The sequence below is a fragment of the Euprymna scolopes genome, chromosome 23 (genome assembly GCF_053919585.1).
Source record: "Euprymna scolopes isolate OS-2025 chromosome 23, ASM5391958v1, whole genome shotgun sequence".
Taxonomy (NCBI): Eukaryota; Metazoa; Mollusca; class Cephalopoda; order Sepiida; family Sepiolidae; genus Euprymna; species Euprymna scolopes.
Genome location: NC_136504.1, coordinates 107,008,787 through 107,029,555, shown reverse-complemented (window position 1 = coordinate 107,029,555; position 20,769 = coordinate 107,008,787). Strand labels below are relative to the sequence as shown.

General features: G+C 35.2%; 1 protein-coding gene across 3 annotated transcripts in view; it reads left to right on the top strand.

Moving 5' to 3' along the window:
• The window catches only part of LOC145246126 (uncharacterized), a 287,143-nt gene extending 268,108 nt beyond the window's left edge, over positions 1–19,035 (top strand). For all 3 annotated transcript variants that reach the window (XM_080107976.1, XM_080107974.1, XM_080107975.1), the window contains 2 exons: positions 8,912–9,438; positions 13,549–19,035. In XM_080107976.1, the coding sequence (XP_079964102.1) occupies positions 8,912–9,438; positions 13,549–14,406 (1,385 nt within the window). In that variant the 3' untranslated portion in view covers positions 14,407–19,035. The remainder of the gene's footprint in view (positions 1–8,911; positions 9,439–13,548) is intronic.
• Positions 19,036–20,769: the final 1,734 nt, after the last annotated feature.

Genomic DNA, 20,769 nt, shown 5'->3' with positions numbered 1-20,769 from the left:
CCATCTTATAATTTATTCCTTTAATTCAGTTGACATTTACAATTCTTGACAGTATCTGTTTCGTAGTGCAAAATCAATCACTTAATTATTATATCAATGAATCTATTATACCCTTAACTCATCAGAATAAATAGCAACAACCAATCCATCAAAAGGAAATAAAGTGCGTTTTGACATGATTAAAATCCGAAAATTGGAAGAGAAGCTGCAAATACCTTTTAATGTTTCCATCTCGCCATTTTGAATATATATATATATATATATATATATATATATATATATATATATATATATATATAACCGTCAGTATGTGAGAGAATATACAATTATTTCCACAGCCAGACAACGTTGCAGCTCACAAGAGCCATGACAGCCAACAAACTGGAAGCTCAAGAGTCGAGGGCGAAACTCTAGTCTTGGGCTTCCAGTTTCTTGTGAGCTGCGACGTTGCCTGGCTGTGGAAATATATATATATATATATATATATATATTATGACAAGAGTTAAAACCTTGAAAGCAAACAATTGGTGTTTTTATTTTATTAATTACAAAAATATTTATAGACTTTTAAGTATCACTTTTATCAGCCGCCAAATGAATTAACGAAATCTATATTTAACTAAATCTTTGTATTAATTAGTCAGTTATCCAATTAATACTTACAAGGCGAGCTAAATGGCTTTTGCAGAAACGACAATGACCCACTGCACAATCTGTTTATATAATTACTCTTACCTAATGACTTTCGATCCATTTATTTTTAAATGCGGAATGTTCCCAGCCATCTTACGAACTGAACTTGCATCATTAAAAAAACGTTTATTAACTAGCGCCAACTTTACTTAATGACATTCACAGATGCTAAAAATATTCCGGCCACTAGATCTTCAGCATTCTTCAATGGTTATTTTTTTTTTTTTTAATACTTTTTATTTGTTTTGTTAAGAACTTACCAATTACGAAGGCCAAAAACCACTTGAAGACAAGAGTTAATGTTAAGCTTTAAATTTTAGACATTTCAAAATCATGTCCTGGATTTGGATTAAAATTGATACAAGGATTCCAGACATAAGGTTAAGTAGCATTATACAATAGAACCCTGTTCTGTTCTGGGGTTGGTGAAATTGCCGTATGGCAAGGCCTAAGCAAATTTTATTCAGTACATATTAAAAATTAGTAACAAAATACAGTATAGTATATAATATACATGTATATAATCAAATAAAATTAAAAATAACGCCGTAAGTTGGGGAAAATATGGTAACCGGAAAAACATTGTATTCCACATCGTAACCTGGGGAAAAACGTATCCCGGGGTTCTACTGTATCTTCGATTTTTAACTTTGTAAGAATTCTGTTTGCAGAAGTTCATTTGTTTTGGGACGTTTTTTTTTTTTTTTTTTTTTTTTTGTAATAAATCGACTTGTTAAAATTTTAGATGTTTTTCACCAATGGGTAACCGCTTATCAGGGACAAAATCCACTCAAGAATACGAGTTAATAAGATGAATAGATTGAGAGTTCGGTCTGCATTACTATTTTATGAATGTAAGTTGAACTTTTAATCGCATTTTTAATCGGGGGGGGGTACAGAGTTAAAAGTTTGTGAAGGAGGCTATGGTGAACTTATAAGAAGTGTTGGATTCATTTTTTTTTTTTTTTTTATCAGACTTTCATAATTATTGAATATTGGAAAACTTTAAAATTGTGAGTTTAAATTGAAATTTTAGAATTCTTGAATTCAACGTCAGATATTTTGAAATTCTGGAAATTAAAATCATATTTTTGATTTCTAAAAGTCAAAATTAGATAGTTTGGAAGTCAAAAGCAGATAGTTTTGGAATTTTAGAAGTCAGACTTTAAACCTTTTGACTCTGCAATGTTTTAAATTTTTAAAAATCTAAAAGCAATGGTTGCCATCACTTGGCATCAGAGAGGGTATCTAAACTATAAAATCTTCTCTCAGTTAAGGAAATTACTTACAAAGAAATAGATTAGTTTAGAAGTCAATTTCTAAAAGCCGTCCAACACATGTCAACATGTTAAACCAAATAAGATGATGCTGATGACGAATCATGGTGGACTATTTCTATTACAGCACACCCATCTAAGTATTGTACAGGCTCAACCTTGCTTAACTTCAGTAAAAAGTAAGTAGAAGCCGATGGCACCCAACCTTAGGCAGTTACACTGGTTTCCTTCAAAGGGAATATTAAATTCACAATTGGTCCCCAGTTGCATGTATACCAGAGGAGATGATGATGTTAGGGTTTAGTAGTTCTTGCAAGATACAGACACCCTCCAACATACAATGCCTAGTACTCTCAAATAGTCACCCATCTAATACTGATCAAGTTAGACATTGCTTAACTTCAGTAAGTAAGTAGAAGCCAACAGCTTTCAGACTAGTTTGGTTGAACCGTCTTTCTCCAAAGGAGGAAATGTCAAGGGAGAATCAAAATCACAAGCGGTCCCCAGTCACATGTATATATGTATACTAGCCTGGATGCCCGGCATTGCCCGGGTGTTTGGAGGTGTGTGTTGAGCAAAAAAAAAAACGAAAGTGGTAGTAGGCAGGTAGGCTTGAAAGAATAAGCAAAGTAAATATTTTTAAATTAAATAATAAATTATTAAATATTTTTTAATATCAAATAATAAATTATTAAATATATTTGAATATCAAATAATAAATTATTAAATAGTTTATATAAAAAAAAATGTTAAAACTTAAAAGAATCGAAAAAAAACACCAAAAAAAAACTAACGTAAGGCAAACGAATGATGTTAAATGTAAAAATGGGAAAAACAAAAAAAAGAAAACGCGAATGTGATGGAAAAAGAAAACAGAAAAACGAACGTTAAAACTTCTTTAAAAAATCTGAAAAATAAAAACAAAAAAAAACGTGAAAAATGGCTTAAATAACCCTGTTTCAATATTAAAATTTAAAAAATCAAAAAAAAGACAGAAAAAAGACATCTCACACCACGATTCGAACTTACAACCTTTAGATAATGACACGGCCCTCTAAGCAACTGGGCTAAGACGACGTTGACGAAATTGGATTGTTTTTTTTTTTTTTTAATTTAAACTAAATCATGTTATGATGTCATTTGCGCATGCGTAGAAGCGAACTCATCATGAGAGGACAGTTTTTGCTACACCCTCCCTGTAGAAAACTGATGATTTTAGGGTGAAGGAATTAATGTTTTTGGCCAATTTTTCGATATTTGTCCGGCAAAGGTTGGAACTTTAAAATGATACCTATCTGGCGAAAATCTGTGACCCGTGTCGAAAGTTTTTGCGAGACATACAAACACACATACATACATACACACATTTTCGCTTTTATATATATAGACTAGCGGGGGGTACCCGACGTTGCCCAGGTGTATGGAGGTGTAAAAGAAAAAAAGTGTTTCAAGCTTGTGATGAACCCGCAGGCGGAAAAGTAAGTGAAAGAAAATGTGAACTCTTACAACGTGAGGAAAACCAGCTTCCCACAAAAAGGGAGTGTCCAAATGAATAGCAATTGTCTGATATGAGGGGTTTTCCCCATATTGATCAAAGCTAATTCCTTTCTGGACGTCCCGGCAGGGAAGCTGCTTTGGCTTTCGATTAAGTTTTGCTTTTATACAAAAACCACGAACAAACACTTAAGAGGATGGAATAGCGTAAATTTTATAAAAGTCGATAAAAAATAATTGTAGAGACGACGTCCCTTTGCAAATCGCAGATATTATAATCTAGGGAGTATATAAAAAGTTCTAAAATATAGTACCCCCTCCCCCACCTCGAAAACCTCAACAAAAAAAACTTTTGCTGAACATACAAAAACATACGTTTTGTCTTATATATATATATATATATATATATATATATATATATATGTTATTTTATGTACTATTGTTTTTGTGATACGTTTTGAATGAATTCAATTATTTATACGAAAGTGCATTTTTACCTAAATGCGAGTTGGAAATAATTTTCCCTTTGACCAATTTGGTACCCCATAATGAGGAGCGGCACATATATTGTTTTTAAAATATAATTATCCATTGACACATGTTTCATCATCTTCGACTCATCAGAGTGGCTGAATCTGGCAAGATTCGAAATCGAGAGCGGCATATATATTCAGATTCAGCCTCTATGAATAGTTTTGAAGCTCAATCCTTCGGACGACAAATATAAAAAAATTGGTCAAAAACATTCATTCCTTCACCTTCAACTTGTCAGTTTTTGTGTCAACATTTTCACTAGTCATCATCTCCGTTGGATTGACTATGCTTAATTTCAATGCTCTCGATTTCCGCTTTCACCATGAAGGCATCGGCTAAGACTTTAGGTTTTCTTAACTTTTTTTTTCTCCTTTGTGTTACAGGTTCGAGCCTGCCTGCCTACTACCACTTTTTTTTGTAACACCTCTCTCCACTCGGGCTGCCTACTACCACTTTTTTTACGCCCCCCCCCCCCCCGGGGTTCCTTATAACCCCCTTACACACACCTGGGCAATGCCGGATACTCCCGCTAGTATATATATAAAAGAAACAGACAGGAATACGACTTAATTATAATAAATTAATATCTATTATAATAAAGTCTTGTTTACTTATTCGTATATGATGTATACTGTTTCAACCTGGCAATGCTGGGGTCGTTCAGGTGGTCGGGTTTCAATCCTGGCTTGAGGTAGTTGCCTGTCTATCCGCACTAATGAGCTGTGAAACAGCGAAACAGTACTATATGTGGATGACTATAATGCTCCTCATCTTGAGGTGAGCATATTGAGAAGTGATACACGAATTACCATTAGCATATAAGCAACGCTCTTTGTGTAAACAAATCGAGCGGAGATATTTCGGACGATGTCAAAATATCATTAAACTCACTACTCGCTCAGCAGCCACCAATAGCGTAATGGTTAGGAGCCTTGACTGTCATACAGGCGGTCGGGTTTCAATCCTGGCTAGCTGCACTGATGAGCTGTGAAACAGCAAAACAGTACTGTATGCGGATGACTATATATATATATATATATATATATATATATTTGTCCGGCGAAGGTTGGAACTTTAAAATGATACCTATCTGGCGAAAATCTGTGACCCGTGTCGAAAGTTTTTGCGAGACATACAAACACACATACATACATACACACATTTTCGCTTTTATATATATAGACTAGCGGGGGGTACCCGGCGATGCCCGGGTGTCTTGAGGTAAATCAAAACTGGGGGGGGGGGGGGTAAATAATAAAAAAGAAATGTTTTGGTAGGTGAGTATGAGGATCGAACCCGTACCCTTGAGTTGGAAATTAATGTGTGAAAAAAAAAAAACGTGCGACGTTAACCACTGATACAGATTCCGATACCCCCAAAAGTTCGGATTTTTTCGATTTCCAATTCTGATTAATTATCTAAACACTAGTGTTATTATTCACAGATGAGTTCTCTAAAGGGAAGATAACTAACTCTCAATTCCTTATTAATAAACTAGCAGGGATACCCGGTGCTGCCCGGGTGTTTGTAGGTGTAAAAGAAAAGAAAAAAAGTGTTTTGAACCCGTGACGAACCCGAAGGCGGAAAAGAAAATGAAAGGAAATGTGAGATCTTACTGTGATGCTACGAGACCATAGGAAGTGAAAAGTGTTGAAATTTAGGGATGTCAATAAAAACGTTGACTTGCAGAAATGAACGTTGGCTGGAGGTCTGTTCAGCTTTCTGCCATTTCATTTATTTGTTTGTTTCCTGACAACGTTCGGGGAAAACCAGCTTCCCACAAAAAGGGAGTGTCCAAATGAATAGCAATTGTCTGATATGAGGGGTTTCTCCCAGATTGATCAAAGCTGATTGCTTTCTGGATGTCCCGGTACGAAAGGCCGGGAAGCTGCCTTTGCTTTTAAATGAAAAAGTCTAACAAACACGCGAGAGGAAAGACTAGTATGAATTTTATAAAAGTCGATGTAAATGAACATAGATACAACGTGCGTTCGCAAATCATGGATATCAAAAAGTTCAAAAATATAGTAATCCTCCCGTGTTGTTTATTAAGTTTATTCAGGCTGAGAGATAGGGGTAGGGAAAGAGAGAGGGCAGGAATAGAAAGGGAGGAAGGAGTAGGGAAAGAGAGAGGGCAGGAATAGAAAGGGAGGAAGGAGTAGGGAAAGAGAGAGGGCGGGAATAGAAAGGGAGGAAGGAGTAGGGAAAGAGAGGAAGGGACAGGAGAAAGAGAGAGGGATAAGGAAAGTGCAGAGAAAGAGAGGTATAGAAAACGAGAGGGAAAATGGGTTAGATGAGAGAGAGGAAAGAAAGATGGAGAATAGATTACTGTCTCAAATTGTCTGCATACTTCTTACTTACCATATCCCATCGAGGCCACAAGTGATGGGTCGCTGCACAATTGAATTCACTGATATAGCCAACCTCATCAGTGAGTAGACAGCGCGTGTCTGTGAGTGTTGTTGTTAACATTCTAGCACACAGACCTGCACGGTCTCTTCACCTATGAGGGAGCCCAGATACTTGTCAGTTTGTTTGTTTTTTCTTAGTAAAGATTCATTGTTAAAGCAAAATGTTTACACCGAGGATACGACCCTGCTTTCTCCGGAACCTTTGCTTCGATTGATTCCGAATTAAAATTCCTGTTCTTGCCCAGAATTCCCCATTTAAAAAAACCTGCGACCTTAACCATTGCTCCACCGCGAGATGCTAACGGAAACACGTTTGAATTTATTTAATTACTTGGATTTGGCAGGTGCCCGTTTTAATGAGTTAATGAGGTCAAGTTTGACTGCAGGATTTTTATTTTCCCAAGATGTTATAGGAAAAAGACTAACCCACATGCGGTGAGCAACAAATGTTGAATATTTATCTTCAAGAAATTGAGTAAATTAAATAGACAGGCGAGCTTTGTTGTTAACTCTGAGATATTACGATTTATATGTGATATAAAAAGTTTTAAAAAGTTGTTAGGCGAGCGACCGCTTCTCTGAAAAAAGCCTTTTGTAGACATATAGGAAAAGGCGAACACACATGCATACTTACATGCATACATGCATTTTCGTTTTTATATTTATAGATAATCTTTAAATTAGATTATGTGTTTTAAGAAAATTTTAAAATTTAATTTAAGGCCAATGAAAAAGGTATCGTTTTTTTTTTTTTTTGTTTTTTTTCTTGTTGTTTGATTGTCGCCAAGGCAAAAATGAAAGGAGAGGAAGAAAGAGAGGCCAAACCTAACAAGAGAGAGAGAGAGAGTATAGGAGAAAGAGAGAGGTGAAAAAAACGTTCAGCAGATGAGACCGAGTTCCGGACACTAAGCGAACAAAGAAGGAAGGAGAAGGATAAGAAAAGTAGGGAGAAGAGACATTTTTGGTACACACACTCGGCCAAGCCGCTGTGCCAGGCAGATGTGGAAAATTTCCACCCGACAACTACAGAAAAAGAGAACAAACTGATGTCGTCGAAATAGATAATGTCAACCCGAGTAACACGGCGCACAAGAAAGACATACAGTGAAGAATAACCGAAACAGTGGATGAATAATACATAGGAGTATCGCATGTTACGTCCGAAGCGAATAGAATGGTGGATAAACTTCATGTAGAAAAGAAAAAAAAGAAAAGTAAAGACTTTAAGTCCCTTCTCTCTGCATACCTCTCTCTTGTGTATTAAGTTGGTGAGTTCATTTTGCCATTGTTTTGTTTGTAATGATGTATCTTTTTTGTATCAATACATTTCTCGTCAGTATTTTCAGATAGTAGACTTAAGATACCCCTTCCACATCCTCGTAATTAGTTTTTTTTTTAGTTTTTTTAATCTCATCCTCCCTGCCATAGTTAATTTTTATAATAAAAGTAACTTTAAAACGTTACCACTTGTGTCCGTGATTTCGTTATCTCTCGCACGCTGTCCTTGTGTCTTCCCCTTTGTTTTTACCCTTATCACATGTGCGACAAATATCTGTTTTTTTATATATTCCTTTGTTTGCTTTTATTTAATTCCTCCACCTTTTTATCACATGTGTAACAATATATATATATACAGGGTGTCCGTAAAGTTACTTATTGTTTTATTGTATTATTTATTGTATAGTAACTTTACGCACACCCTGTATATATATATATATATATTTTATATATATATACCTTTATATCTATGTATATGTATATATATGTGTCTATTTTTTCATATATATGCATGTATATATTTGAAATGTGATACTTAAAGCAAACTTATAATTTAAATTCAAATCTATATTTTAATCTATTTCTTTTCTATCTCTAACCCATTTAATTTTCTTATAAATTTTAAATCCAGACCTTTTATTTCAATTTTTTTCAGATACATCTGCCTTACTTTTAATGCTAGGTTTATTTATGGTGTCTTTTAAATTTAACAAAAACCCTTCAAAATTTGCTGACGAGGAGACCTTGCTTATTAAAAAAATATATGTAATTATTGTACGTAACTTGATGTCTACCACAATAAAAAGCATTGTTTTCCGAAACGATCCTACAGATAATTGATTTTGTTGTTGTTCCTTCTTATGAAACAGGTTTTTAATTTAATTATAATTTGATTTTTAAATTTTAAATTATCAATCACATTACTTAATATTGAATTAGCTCTAGGATATTTACCTATCGAGCTTATTATATATCTAAATTACAACGAGCACTTTCTTTTTCCTGTATTTTAATTAAACTAGTAATTTCACTGTTACATTGAAATACACTCAGCTCTTTAGACTATTGTTCTAATCTCCTTTAAATTATATATATATATATATATATATATATATATAGATTACAATGATTTAACGTTTGCACCAACCTGATAATAATTTCTTTTAAATTTGCATATTGTACGCTTATATCTACATAATCACACTTCTCTTTGTTTCTTTATAGATGATGCCGAAGAAGATATACCCCCGCCTCTCCCAAAAGATAACAAAGTTCCTCGTGCAACAGTTTCGGAGAATAAAATCTCGTCTCAGCCGCGTTCTTCCGATGCATCCCAGGAGACCTCTCAACCATCTCCACCACCACCACCGCTGCCAGTAACGCCTATCCCCCAACCTTCCACAGGAACCCTTACTCGACCAAAACCTGCTCCTAGACGAAAACCAAAGAGACCCCACGGGGCTCCTCCAGAACAGTATGTAGCTATGAACCGACCGCCCACAGTGACCACAAGCCTCGGTGCTGAAGATGCGAAAGAAATGTACGGGAAACTGACCAATATGAACCAGGACACACTGCAGCATATCCACAATTATTTGGAAAACATTTTTTCCCGGAGCATGGATCGATCATTGGGCTCATTAAAGTGGACAGATTTTGAATTGACCAGCCACCAACCAGTGCATACTTCCGAAAATTGTATTGTTTACAGTGCAAGATTAATCAACGATAGAACATCTTGCCATCTAGTTGTGAGTATTTAACTTACTCGACCCGAAAGCCACTCAAGGATAATGGTTAATGAATGTTTACTGTCTCCAGGATGCGTTTGATTAGAAACATATGATCCTTGAACAGTTAGCATTAACGCGTACTAACAATCAAAACTTTGAAGACAGGAAATCCCATAAACAGGTTTATTGAAAGTAGATATGGTAAAACACTGAAAGAAACAAAAAAAAAAAAATTGTTCAGAATATAAAGAGAAAAAAGTCCAGAAATGAGAAATCAACAACAGAGCTAGAAATAACTTGCTCGATCTTCATAGCTTTTTTTATTTGGTAGTCACTACATATCAAGGCCCAAAGGCCACTCAAGGATAATGGTTAATGAATGTAAGGTAGTATAGTAATCGTTAATGGTGTAAATTGAGTAAAATTTAATTGTTTATGGGACGGCTCAACAAGAACTTGTTTACATTGGATTTGAAGGCTACCACATTGTATTCAACCGGGAAGCAGGCAAGCGGAACAGTGTTTCAAAGGCGGGCAGTTCTGGGAAAGAAACTTTGTTCATGGAATCTGTGTTTAGATTTAGGTGAAGATAGAGAGTGGGGGGAAATTTGTACATGTTTTTAACTTGCTCGATCCTCAGCTATGTTAGTTTTTTCCTTTTTTTTTTTACTAGGGATTCACCACTTATCAAGAGGAGGGGGGGTATATGGAGTCATTCCCAGAAATGGTTGAAGCAGTTTACAATCTGAAAATTACTTTATTTCATATATATTTTAAAGAGGGGGGTATATAAAGACGGAACCAGAAATGGCTGAAGCAGTTTACAATCTGAAAATTACTTTATTTCATATATATTTTTAAGATCTTTTCTTTTTTTTTTAAATTTCTCTTCATGTTATTGCGAAAATAGTGGAGTGAATGAAATTACTTTTATTCAAGAATGTCATCGTTTTTTTCTACTTGGCGTTGCCCCGAAGCAATAGATAAGAAAATGGAGTATTATATTTGAAAAAGTAGCTCCAGTACCTAAATTAAACTTTTTGCTGCACAATAAAACAAGAAAGAGGAATGAATTCGGTAAAAGATACTAAAAGATTTACGGATAAAAACGGTAAAAATCGAGAAACATTAAGGTGCGTCTTTTAATCTTAATCTTAAGCGACACAGACCAACAAAAATATTCCAAACTTAAGCATCACTACTTACAAAGACCCAAAAGACACTCAAGGATAAGTGTTAATAATTATGAGGTGCTAGTTTAATAATCATTAATGGTGTAAATTGGGTAGAATTTTATTATTTATGAGGACAGCTCAACAAGAATTTGTTTACATTGGATTTGAAGGCTAGATATGATAATGAAACTCTTGACTGTGTTTTTAAGAGATGACAACCCACTAAACTTCTAACCATTGAAATATCTGCAGGATGGCATGATAAAATTGTCGCCTTAGAAAAGACAACATGATTCCATTTCCGTTTGATGAAAAACGATTTTCTTTTTTTGTTCAAAACCATCTACTAGTTGGCCAGTTGTGTACAAATCCCAAAAGCAATAAGTATAACAAGGTACCGATACCGCACCAACCACACCGGGTGTCCTTAACCCTGTCAGATTCCACCCGATATGACAGGTGTTCTTTCGATCGTACATTGTCCCGTTACAAGTTGGCCTGTTGATCGTCTTCACCCACTGTGTTTCCATGGTGGGGTGCTTTGCCTCTCGATCGAATCGTCTCCTACCCTGTGTAGGTAGTCTCCGGGTACATCAATCACTCCGCTGGCCCTTGCGGCTTGCTGCAAAATGAAGAGTCTTCACCACAAACAAACAGAACTCCGGTTTATAACAATAACAAACTATTAATTTCATTACTTCATAACAGCTACTGTCTAAATTGAGGTGAAACGATATAAGACCAGACCAGTAAAGTCACAGATTTCCCATTAACACAAGCTAGTTAACATCATAACATCAGATCCTGAGGGCTCCCAAATCGGGAGCGCTTGATCAGCCCAGCCGTTCAGTTTGTTGACTATGACACTTCTCCTTTTAGAATTCCTTTTTCTAAATTCAACCCCTTTTTCCCCACCTCTCCTTCAGAGAGTGGTTACAAAACCCTTTCTTTCTTCCTCTTAGAGCTTACCCTTCATCTTGTCCACTCAACACCTCTCTCTCTCTCTCTCTTCCCTAATCACTACTCCTCCTCTCAAACTTATCTCTACCAAATTTTAACCCTCATTTGCACAGGTGTTTACTTATCAAATTAGGAGTGATTAGTCACCCCAGGTCGAACAATGCTTGGCGACGACCTTTACCCTTGACTCACATTCTAAGTTGTCAGCCTTAATCAACTAAGGATCTCTGGATTTCTTCATACCTCTCAACAGACGTTTTAAAAACAACCTTTCATGTTAACAGATATATAACGACAATGAGATAAAAACAATTATTTGTTTTTTCTCTTTTGTCAAAATCCCACAGACATTTCTGTTTAGTCCCAATCAGACATCAACACCCCCTCTTCTGCCCTCTCTTCCTCTATTTGACAAGCAAGACCATCTGGTGTCGCCCGGGGTCTTGCCATATAAGAGCCTTCTATCATGTTTGAAATTGACACCATGTTTAACTAGCGAGATCGGAGATGCAAAGCTGTACAAAGCTATTTTTCTGGTTCCTGTAAGAGACTAGTAATTAATCCACTGACCGAGATGTGACAACAATATTCCATGCATGGATGAATGGCGGCTTTGTACAGATGTAGAGTACAATAAGGTGTGAACATATTTCTAGTGCAGTAGATGGGGCCCACCTTATTTGCAGTAGCCACACAATGAGGAGGAATCCTAAGTGGGGAGTTATGCAAAAGATGTTTGTTCACATTACATTTAATTTTCTGCATGTTTATACAGACGAGAAACAGAGGAAAAGCAAAATTAAAAACCAAAAGAAATTGACCTGAGAAAAAGAAATCTGTTAGATTATAAAATTTTCCAACCTCTGGGTACATCTACAGTGAGGGGGTGTGATTTTGCTGTTAGACGGATTGTTCAGGTATATTTATGGTGAGGCATGGTACAAGTGCAGTACTTGTGGAACAAGCATGGGAATGCAACATTGTGGTGTTGGGACAGCTTGGTAGACAGTGTGAGAACTATTAGGTTACTCTTTTGTGGACTCTCTTAGAGCGAGAGACACCAGTTGTTGGTGCACCAGCCAAGATGTGGTAACGATGCTCCATGCATAGGTGAATGGTGATTTTATACACATATAGGCTACTAACAATTGTGAGGTATCTTCTCCCTCGGCAGGTGGAACAGCCCACCTTTTTGCTGCAGATTTGTCAGTATCTTCTGTGTATTTACCTTTTTAGATCTTTAAATCTCTCTCTCTTTCTCTTTTTTACCTTCTCCTAAGCAAAGCATATTTCCACTGATATGTAAGAGGTTACTGTGATAGGGTCCAGATTTATAGTAAAGCAACCCAAATAAGGGAGTTGAGCAGCAATACGTTTGTTCTCATTAAATTTAAATTTCTGCATGTTTATTATAGTAAGGGAGACAGGGTGCAGGAAGGGAATTCCAAAAACAAGTGGTCTGAGAGAAGAATCTATCAAGAGCAGAAAATCTTTCAGCATATAAAGATCTCTACAGCGAAGCGATATTTGCTGCTGTTTAGGCCGGCCGTTTGGCGTGGCATTTTCGTTAAGAAAGTGGGAAGTGCACTAATCATAAGTATCGGTTTTACAGTGTCATGTAGCTAGGTACATACGTAGTGACAATTATGATAATAATTTTTTGTCTTTTCTTTGCTGCAGATTTGTCAGTATCTTCTGTGTATTTACTTTAGATCTTTAAATCTCTCTCTCTCTCTCTCTCTCTCTCTCTCTCTCTCTCTCTCTCTCTCTCTCTCTCTCTCTCTCTCTTTTTCACCTTCTCCTAAGCAAAGCATATTTCCACTGATATGTAAGGGGGTTACTATGATAGGGTCCAGATTTATAGTAAAGCAACCCAAGTGGGGAGTTGAGCAGCAATACGTTTGTTCTCATTACATTTAAATTTCTGCATGTTTATTGCAGTTTTGTAGTGACGATTGTAATAATAATAATTTTTCGTCTTCTCTTTTTGCAGTTAACACACGACAACAACGTTTCCGACTCGTACGTTCCGCACCCAGCTTTCATGAAACTACAGAACATTTCCAACAAGGATATTCCTGCGTCATTCCTTCCTGCCTCGATGAGCGCCAGTGTCGACCAATCTTCAATGCTGCCTACAGGAGCATCATCAGCATCCACACCTGCTGCGCACAGCATCCACTGGCACCTGGCAGTTGGCCAATATTCCACAGTTGTGGCCTGGCATGATTATATATCTGATCTCAAAGATACAATGATTCACAATCCGGACAGCTTTGTCCAGATCTTGTCCTTTCTCTTCCTTCAAGTGGTCAGTGGAGTCCTACACCATTTGGACCGTGGCTCCCCGCAGATGCATTTTCGTCCGGTCGGCATATTTCTTCTTTCCCAAAAAAGCTTTAGCGGCAAGCGGGTTTGCTTGCTACCCTCATTCAGGCTCGATAACAACCTGTCTTCGGATCTGAACAGCTTCTGTGCCAAATTATTACAGGATCTCTACGAATCGTACATCAGTGGTGATGAGAAACTGACTGAGTGTTCAAAGGGTTTGCTGCGCGGACTTGACCTCCTCCAGTCGAATAAGACGGACTGTTTGGCCATTGTGCGTGGGATGTTGGAATTGCTTATTTGGGGGCCATACCCGAGTGAACTGGCTGGTAGCACATACGTGTGTCAAGAGCAGGCCTATGACTTTTGGTTGGATAAAGAAAGGGCTATGATGGTCAACCGATTTGCTCGATGTTCCCTTGATCCATCCGGAAGCTTTTCCGTCGAGGACTTCTACAAGCTTAGGTTTCTATTAAACTCAACTGGGACAACCCTTGTCGAGAATTCTCAGTATATCGTTTGAAAATAACTCATATATTTATTTGTCTGAAGACCTGGAAAAAAAAAGAAAAATGAGGAGAAAATGAAGAAAAAAAAAAAAAGATAAACTTCTTTTTAATTAATTTAATTTTTCTTTTTTTTTTTTTTTTTAAATTGTGGTCTGTTATTTCTTGACTTTTTTTTTTTTTTTTTTTTTTTTTTTTTTGTAAAATGAGAATTTCAACTTTTGAAGATGAGAACAAGCAAAAAAAAAATCATTATTTATTTATTTGAATTTTTTTTTTCCTCCATATTTTAAAACAATTCACCCCACCATCAAGTCTTCAGTCACCTGTTTAATTGGAGACATTATTATTATTATTATTAATTTTATTATTATTATTAATTTTATTATTATTATTAATTTTATTATTATTATTAATTTTATTATTATTATTAATTTTATTATTATTATTAATTTTATTATTCTGTCTAAAGTTTAGTCTAAAGTTGTTTTAATGTATGTGTGCATACATTTCATATATTTGTATATATATTTCATACAGTTCTTTATTTCTGACTCTCATATCTATGCATATATATACAAGTTGAAAGAAAAAAAACAACCAAAATACTTGGCCCAATCTCATTTTGAATTTATTTCAACCTGATAGGGCCTTACCTTATAAAATAAGAATAATAAGAAATTATTCCAGTCAAATGCTAATAGCACACTGGCTCTTCTCATTTGATAAGGCCCTTTCAGGCTAAAGTTTTAGGTTGTTTTTTTCTTTAAACTTCTATGCTCTGCTACGTATTGAACTCTCCCAGTTATTATTTCATACAGGAATTGCTCTATCATTTACAGATATAACATTCTAATATATATATATATATATATATGATGAGAATAATGGAAATAATATTCTGACGAAATAGAGAAATAAAAAAAGAACAAGCCAACTTATATTTTCATTAACGTTGCGTGTTTATTTTGAAAGTCATCCAGAAAAAGTTCTTGAAATAAAGACGAAACATTGATGAACATATAACTTTGCTTGTTCCTTTTTTATTTCTCTATCTCTCTTTATATATATATATATATATATATATATATATATATATATATATAAAATATAAGATAGTTTATAAAATGAAACTGCTGTTTAGACAACATGTACGAAAAAGTTATAAAGAAAAACAAATTAAACATACGAAGAAATCATCAAAAATAGGAGATTTTCCGGTTTCGTTTGGATCAACAAACGTCTTTGGTAAAAATGATTTAAAATTTATTGCGATAATATCCAAACATAGGAACAAGCAAGGAGACGCATAAATTTTTAGCACGTGCATAACTATTAAAAAAAAAAAAATGCAGTGTGTGCGACAACAATGTTAAAAAGGAGATAAAGATGCCATTTGTTTTTGTTTTCTTCTTTTTCTGTTATCCCTCTTTTCCTATTTGGATGTCTTTCTACATAATTTTTTTTCAAATCGTTATGAATGTGCCCAAAACATCCCACTGAGTGTCTTCTTCGATTTCCCCGTTTTCGTCACTATTCAACAAGTTCAACGTCTTCATTTGACTATTCAAAACTTCAATATCTTCATTTTCTTCCTGAAGACGTTTGTTTAGCTAAATGATACTGGTAAATCGTTCGTTTTTTATGCTTTCTTCCTTTGTTTAATTTGTTTTCCTTTTTGACTTTTTCATATATGCACACACACACACACATATATGTATGTATGTATGTATATATATATATATATATATATATATATATATATATATATATATATTATTATGGCAGTGTAGATTGGTTTCCTAGAAGTACATCCACTGAAAAAACATGTCTACCAAAAAGTGCTCAATGAGTTAATAGAGCAAATATATTAAATTTATTTATACAAACATTAATAACTACATATGTGCATACATGTTTCTGTAATCACCCGTTTTGGGGAGACTACATCTTCATGTATGCAATTAATGTTTGTATAAATAAATTTATATATATATATAGTTTTAAATATAATGGGCGGAAGTCTCTCGAGAGCTCTTTCATCTATCATCTCATCAGGAGAAAATCGATAGCGTAAAAATAATATTCTGTCGAAAGTAAAGAGTTCTGATGGGGAACTATTGAATGTGCCAAAAATTACGGGGACACTAAAATAAAGTTTATTAACGTTTAAAAAACGATTAAAATGATGGCACAACGAGGGGGGGGGAGAAACGGGAGAAAAGATTCACAGTTCCCCAAAGAGAAACAATGCATTAGATGTTTTGTTCTGCCGGCACAAAGAAGGTTTCCGTACCGCAATAGATACAGACTCCAAAATCTTTAAATGGTTTCTGGAGTCCGCTCTATGTAGCACCTCGAACCATTCAATTTTATATCTATCGGCACAGCACAGGTTGTCAACCAAATGCTGGCCAATAGCAGTCCAAGGCTGCAGAAGGAGGGAGACTACCAGACCCCATCCTCCCTTGTCTGATCTTCGATGGAACATGCTGGTTTATACGAATCAAAAGATGCAAGGATGTTCGCCCAACATAACCAGCATCGCACTGGCATTTAAATTGATATACAATATTGCTATTTTGGATGTAAGGCAAACTATCCTTGCGAAAAGAAGGAAATGCAGGTCTCGTAGTATATACCAAACGCAAGGACACAGAATAAAAGCAGTCATAAATACTTCTGCGAATCTGTTTGGGAAAGTCTGTTACTCTTTTCCCCAATCCACGGTAATTTTAAATAAACTGGGCATTTCAAAGGTCCAAACTTTTTAGGGGATTTAAAATCCGCAACCTTTTTGAAAATACAGTCATCAATAAGGTAAACAGGATAACCATTATTGATGAATATTTCCCTGATCTTATCGAGTTCGGCGTCCAATCTCTTAGGTGAACAAATCATCAGGGCTCTATGTGATTTTGGTACAACCAGTTCACATATAGGCTAGTAAACGTCGGCTTCCTATAAATTGTAGTGAGAAAGCCCCCCCTCCCCGTGAACGTTCAACAAGAACATCCAAGAAGGGAAGCGAATTCTCCTTCTCACTTTCCATAGTGAACTTTAGAGCTCCATGCAAAGAATTCAACCTATCAAAAAATATCGACGCTTCACTTTGCGATGGAAAAACAGTAAAAGTGTCGTCAACATATCTTAAATATGCAGTGGGTTTTGTTATAGAATTAAACAGAACGGATTCATTGTACCCACCGAAAATATCCGCTAAAGTTGGGGGCCAACAGACTCCGCATTGAAACCCCGTCAACCTATACAATACATAATATCACAAAAACTAAACTCCACACATTTTGTGCACATTAAAATGAGTTCAATAAGAATCTCTTTAGAAAAACGTGGAGCAGTCAGGCGACCATCGTAAAGCGCGTCGGTACATATACGTATAGTCTCATCCAACGGTATGGTGGTAAAGAGACTAGAGACATCAAATGAGCACATAAAAGACGTCTCTGCATTAAGTACATAATCAACAAACTGAAAAGAATCAGGGATACAGTGCGTGGTATATAACTCGCGCACAGGTTGCAGAATTTCCACAAGCCACTGAGCCAAAGAATGTTGTGCCGAACCAACCATTGATAAAAAAGGTTTCAGTGGAACACCTTGCTTGTGGATTTGGGGGAGACCATACATTCTAGGACGTTGTGAACCAGAGGGTCTAATCCTGTCATAGACGTCCTTGCAAAAAACTTTCTTTTTAAATAATGCAAGTAGACGTCTTTGCATTTTTGCCTCGTTCTTGCAAGTATTATCCGTCAACTCGACAGGACCGAGTTTACGGAATTTCGAAACATCATTGAGAATAACTGCCATTTTCTCAACGTAGTCCGATTTGTCCAAAATCACCACTCCTGCACCTTTGTCTGGTTTGCACATATAAATATCAGTATTGGACTTTAACGCTTTCATAGTTTTAAATTGCGTTATGTTCCAGACAAAATCGCTATGATCAACAGGTATGTTACTGTATCGGTGAGCTAAGGCAACTAAACTAGATTTCATCCCAGAAAGCTGAAAGAGATCTCGAGAGACTTCCACCCATTATATTTAAAAATTTATTTAAATTCTGTACCTCCTAAACATATATATATATGTGCGTGTTTTATTTATTACTTTTATAGGTTTTTTTTTTCTTAGATTAACGAGTAATTAAGGGGAGATAATAACGAAAATGTCGGCATAATTTAGCTTAAGTAAAAAAAAAAATAATTTTAAAAAGAAATTGAAGAACTTGAAAACAAGACATCTTTGGGTAATTTACTTATGAAAGGGTAGAAATTGAAGAAAAAAAAATACTTTAAAATTATTAAAAAATTTTGAAGAAATCATTAAAAGAGTTCACATATTTTCTTTGTTTTTTTTTTAAATTAATTTTTTGCGAAAACATCACAGACAAAAACATCGTTAAAACAAAAAAGATCCCGATGTGTGTTAGGATGATATGAAAATTCAATTCATGAATTAAATTGAAATTTTAAAACAATAAAAAATTTTGTGGAAAGCAGAACCAAGAAAGAAAAATGTTTTTTTTATTTTATTTATTTATTTTTTTTATTATTTCTAGATAAAAGATTGAATGCTTTTTGTTTGTTTTTTTAAATAAAGGAAAAAGTCAAAATGAAATTTAAAAATTGCTTACGTATTCAGATGGGTCATGAGACGTATACAATATATATATATATATATATATATATATATATATATATATATCTGCACACATAAAATAAATAAAATTTTAAAATGCAATCCTGGACTTTATATAAAAAGAAAACACTGTTGAACAACAACAAACGGATTTTTCCCGCCTTGTAGTGTCACCGTGCGGTGTAAGAAAAAAAAAATCTTGATAAAGGTAAGTATCCGTCGAAATACATACATTTAAAAACATAAACATTCGTTTATATTGTTTATTTAAAAATCTTTGTGCTGGCTAGTTTTTTAAGTATTCTATATACGTTTTTAATTTAATAAAAAAAAAATTTTTTTAAATAGAAAAAAAGAAACTCCCGTCAATTTCAATGTACGAGCTTCCGCCACAATAACTAAGTTGTTCGGAAATTTTTTTTTTTTTTTATATACAAGGCCAAGAGGCCACTCAAGGGTAAGGGTTAAAGAGTGTACAGTAGAAATTGGACAATATAGTAATCATTAGTAATGAAAATTCGGTAAATTTGATAACTAATATGGAACGGCTCATCAAGAACTTATTTACGTTAGACTTGAAGACAACCATATTGTAGTCAGCCGGAAAGCAGGAAACCGGAAGACAATTCCACAGGCATGCAGTTCTAAGAAAGAAGCTTTGTTCATGGAATCTACGTTTAGGTTTAGGCACAGATAAAGAGTGGGGGGAATTATTGATAGTGTTTACAGCTAGACGAGTGTTTCTTGTGAAAGTTTGGCGAGGGGGGACCATAGATTGAAGCTCAGTCGAACACTTTCCATGAAAATAACGATACATCAGAGACAAACTCGCAACATCTCTTCTGTGAGATAGAGGTTGAAAGGAAGAAAAAAGGACATCTCCTACGAGGCTACGAAGTCTATTTTGAACTCTATCAAGGCAGGCCAAGTCCTTTCTAGCAGCTCCTGCCCAGATGTGGCAACAGTATTCCATCCTTGGACGTACCTGGCTCTTATATAGATAGAGAATAGCATCAGCAGTGAGATATCTACCGGATCGATAGAAAGATCCCACCATTTTTCCAGTAGCCTTGGCAACAGATTTGATGTACGTGTTCCATTTAAGATCAGGAGTAATAGTCAAGCCCAGAAGCTTGTCAAAACTTGAGGCCTCCTGAAGACGAGAGCCATTCATTTCAATTGATGCCAGATGATTTGTTTATAGTGGTGAAGGCTTTGTGTAGAACCAAATACAGTGTTTTTCAAGCAGTTTTCATTAATCTTCATGTCTTTCCAACCATTTTATTTATATATATATATTCGAGCACGTCTGATTGAACACTATCGAGTTCTTTTTTCCGATTTCGTTGGATAACTTTTCAATTCGCCAAATGTTTTTTTATTTCGGCTGGCATGTTGTATATTATGGTGCCCAGAAGTTGTTGTTCAGCCATTCATCTCAAGCGCTTTCAATTGGTGTATCCGATCGTTGTCAGGAGCAATCGTTGTTGTTGTCATTTTCTTTATTGAGGCTATTTTTATTTTTATTTTTTTTGTTATAAACGTGGGTGCAGGATGGGTAGAGGCAAATTATTTTTATCTTTAATTTTTCTTTTCATTTTTTTTATTTTTTAGTTTACTTATTTTTAGTTATTGAATACAGTTAGTATATTTGTCCCAATATTAAATGAGATCCGGTTAATAAGGGGCTGTAGTTTTTTAAATTAGTATGGCTTCTAGTA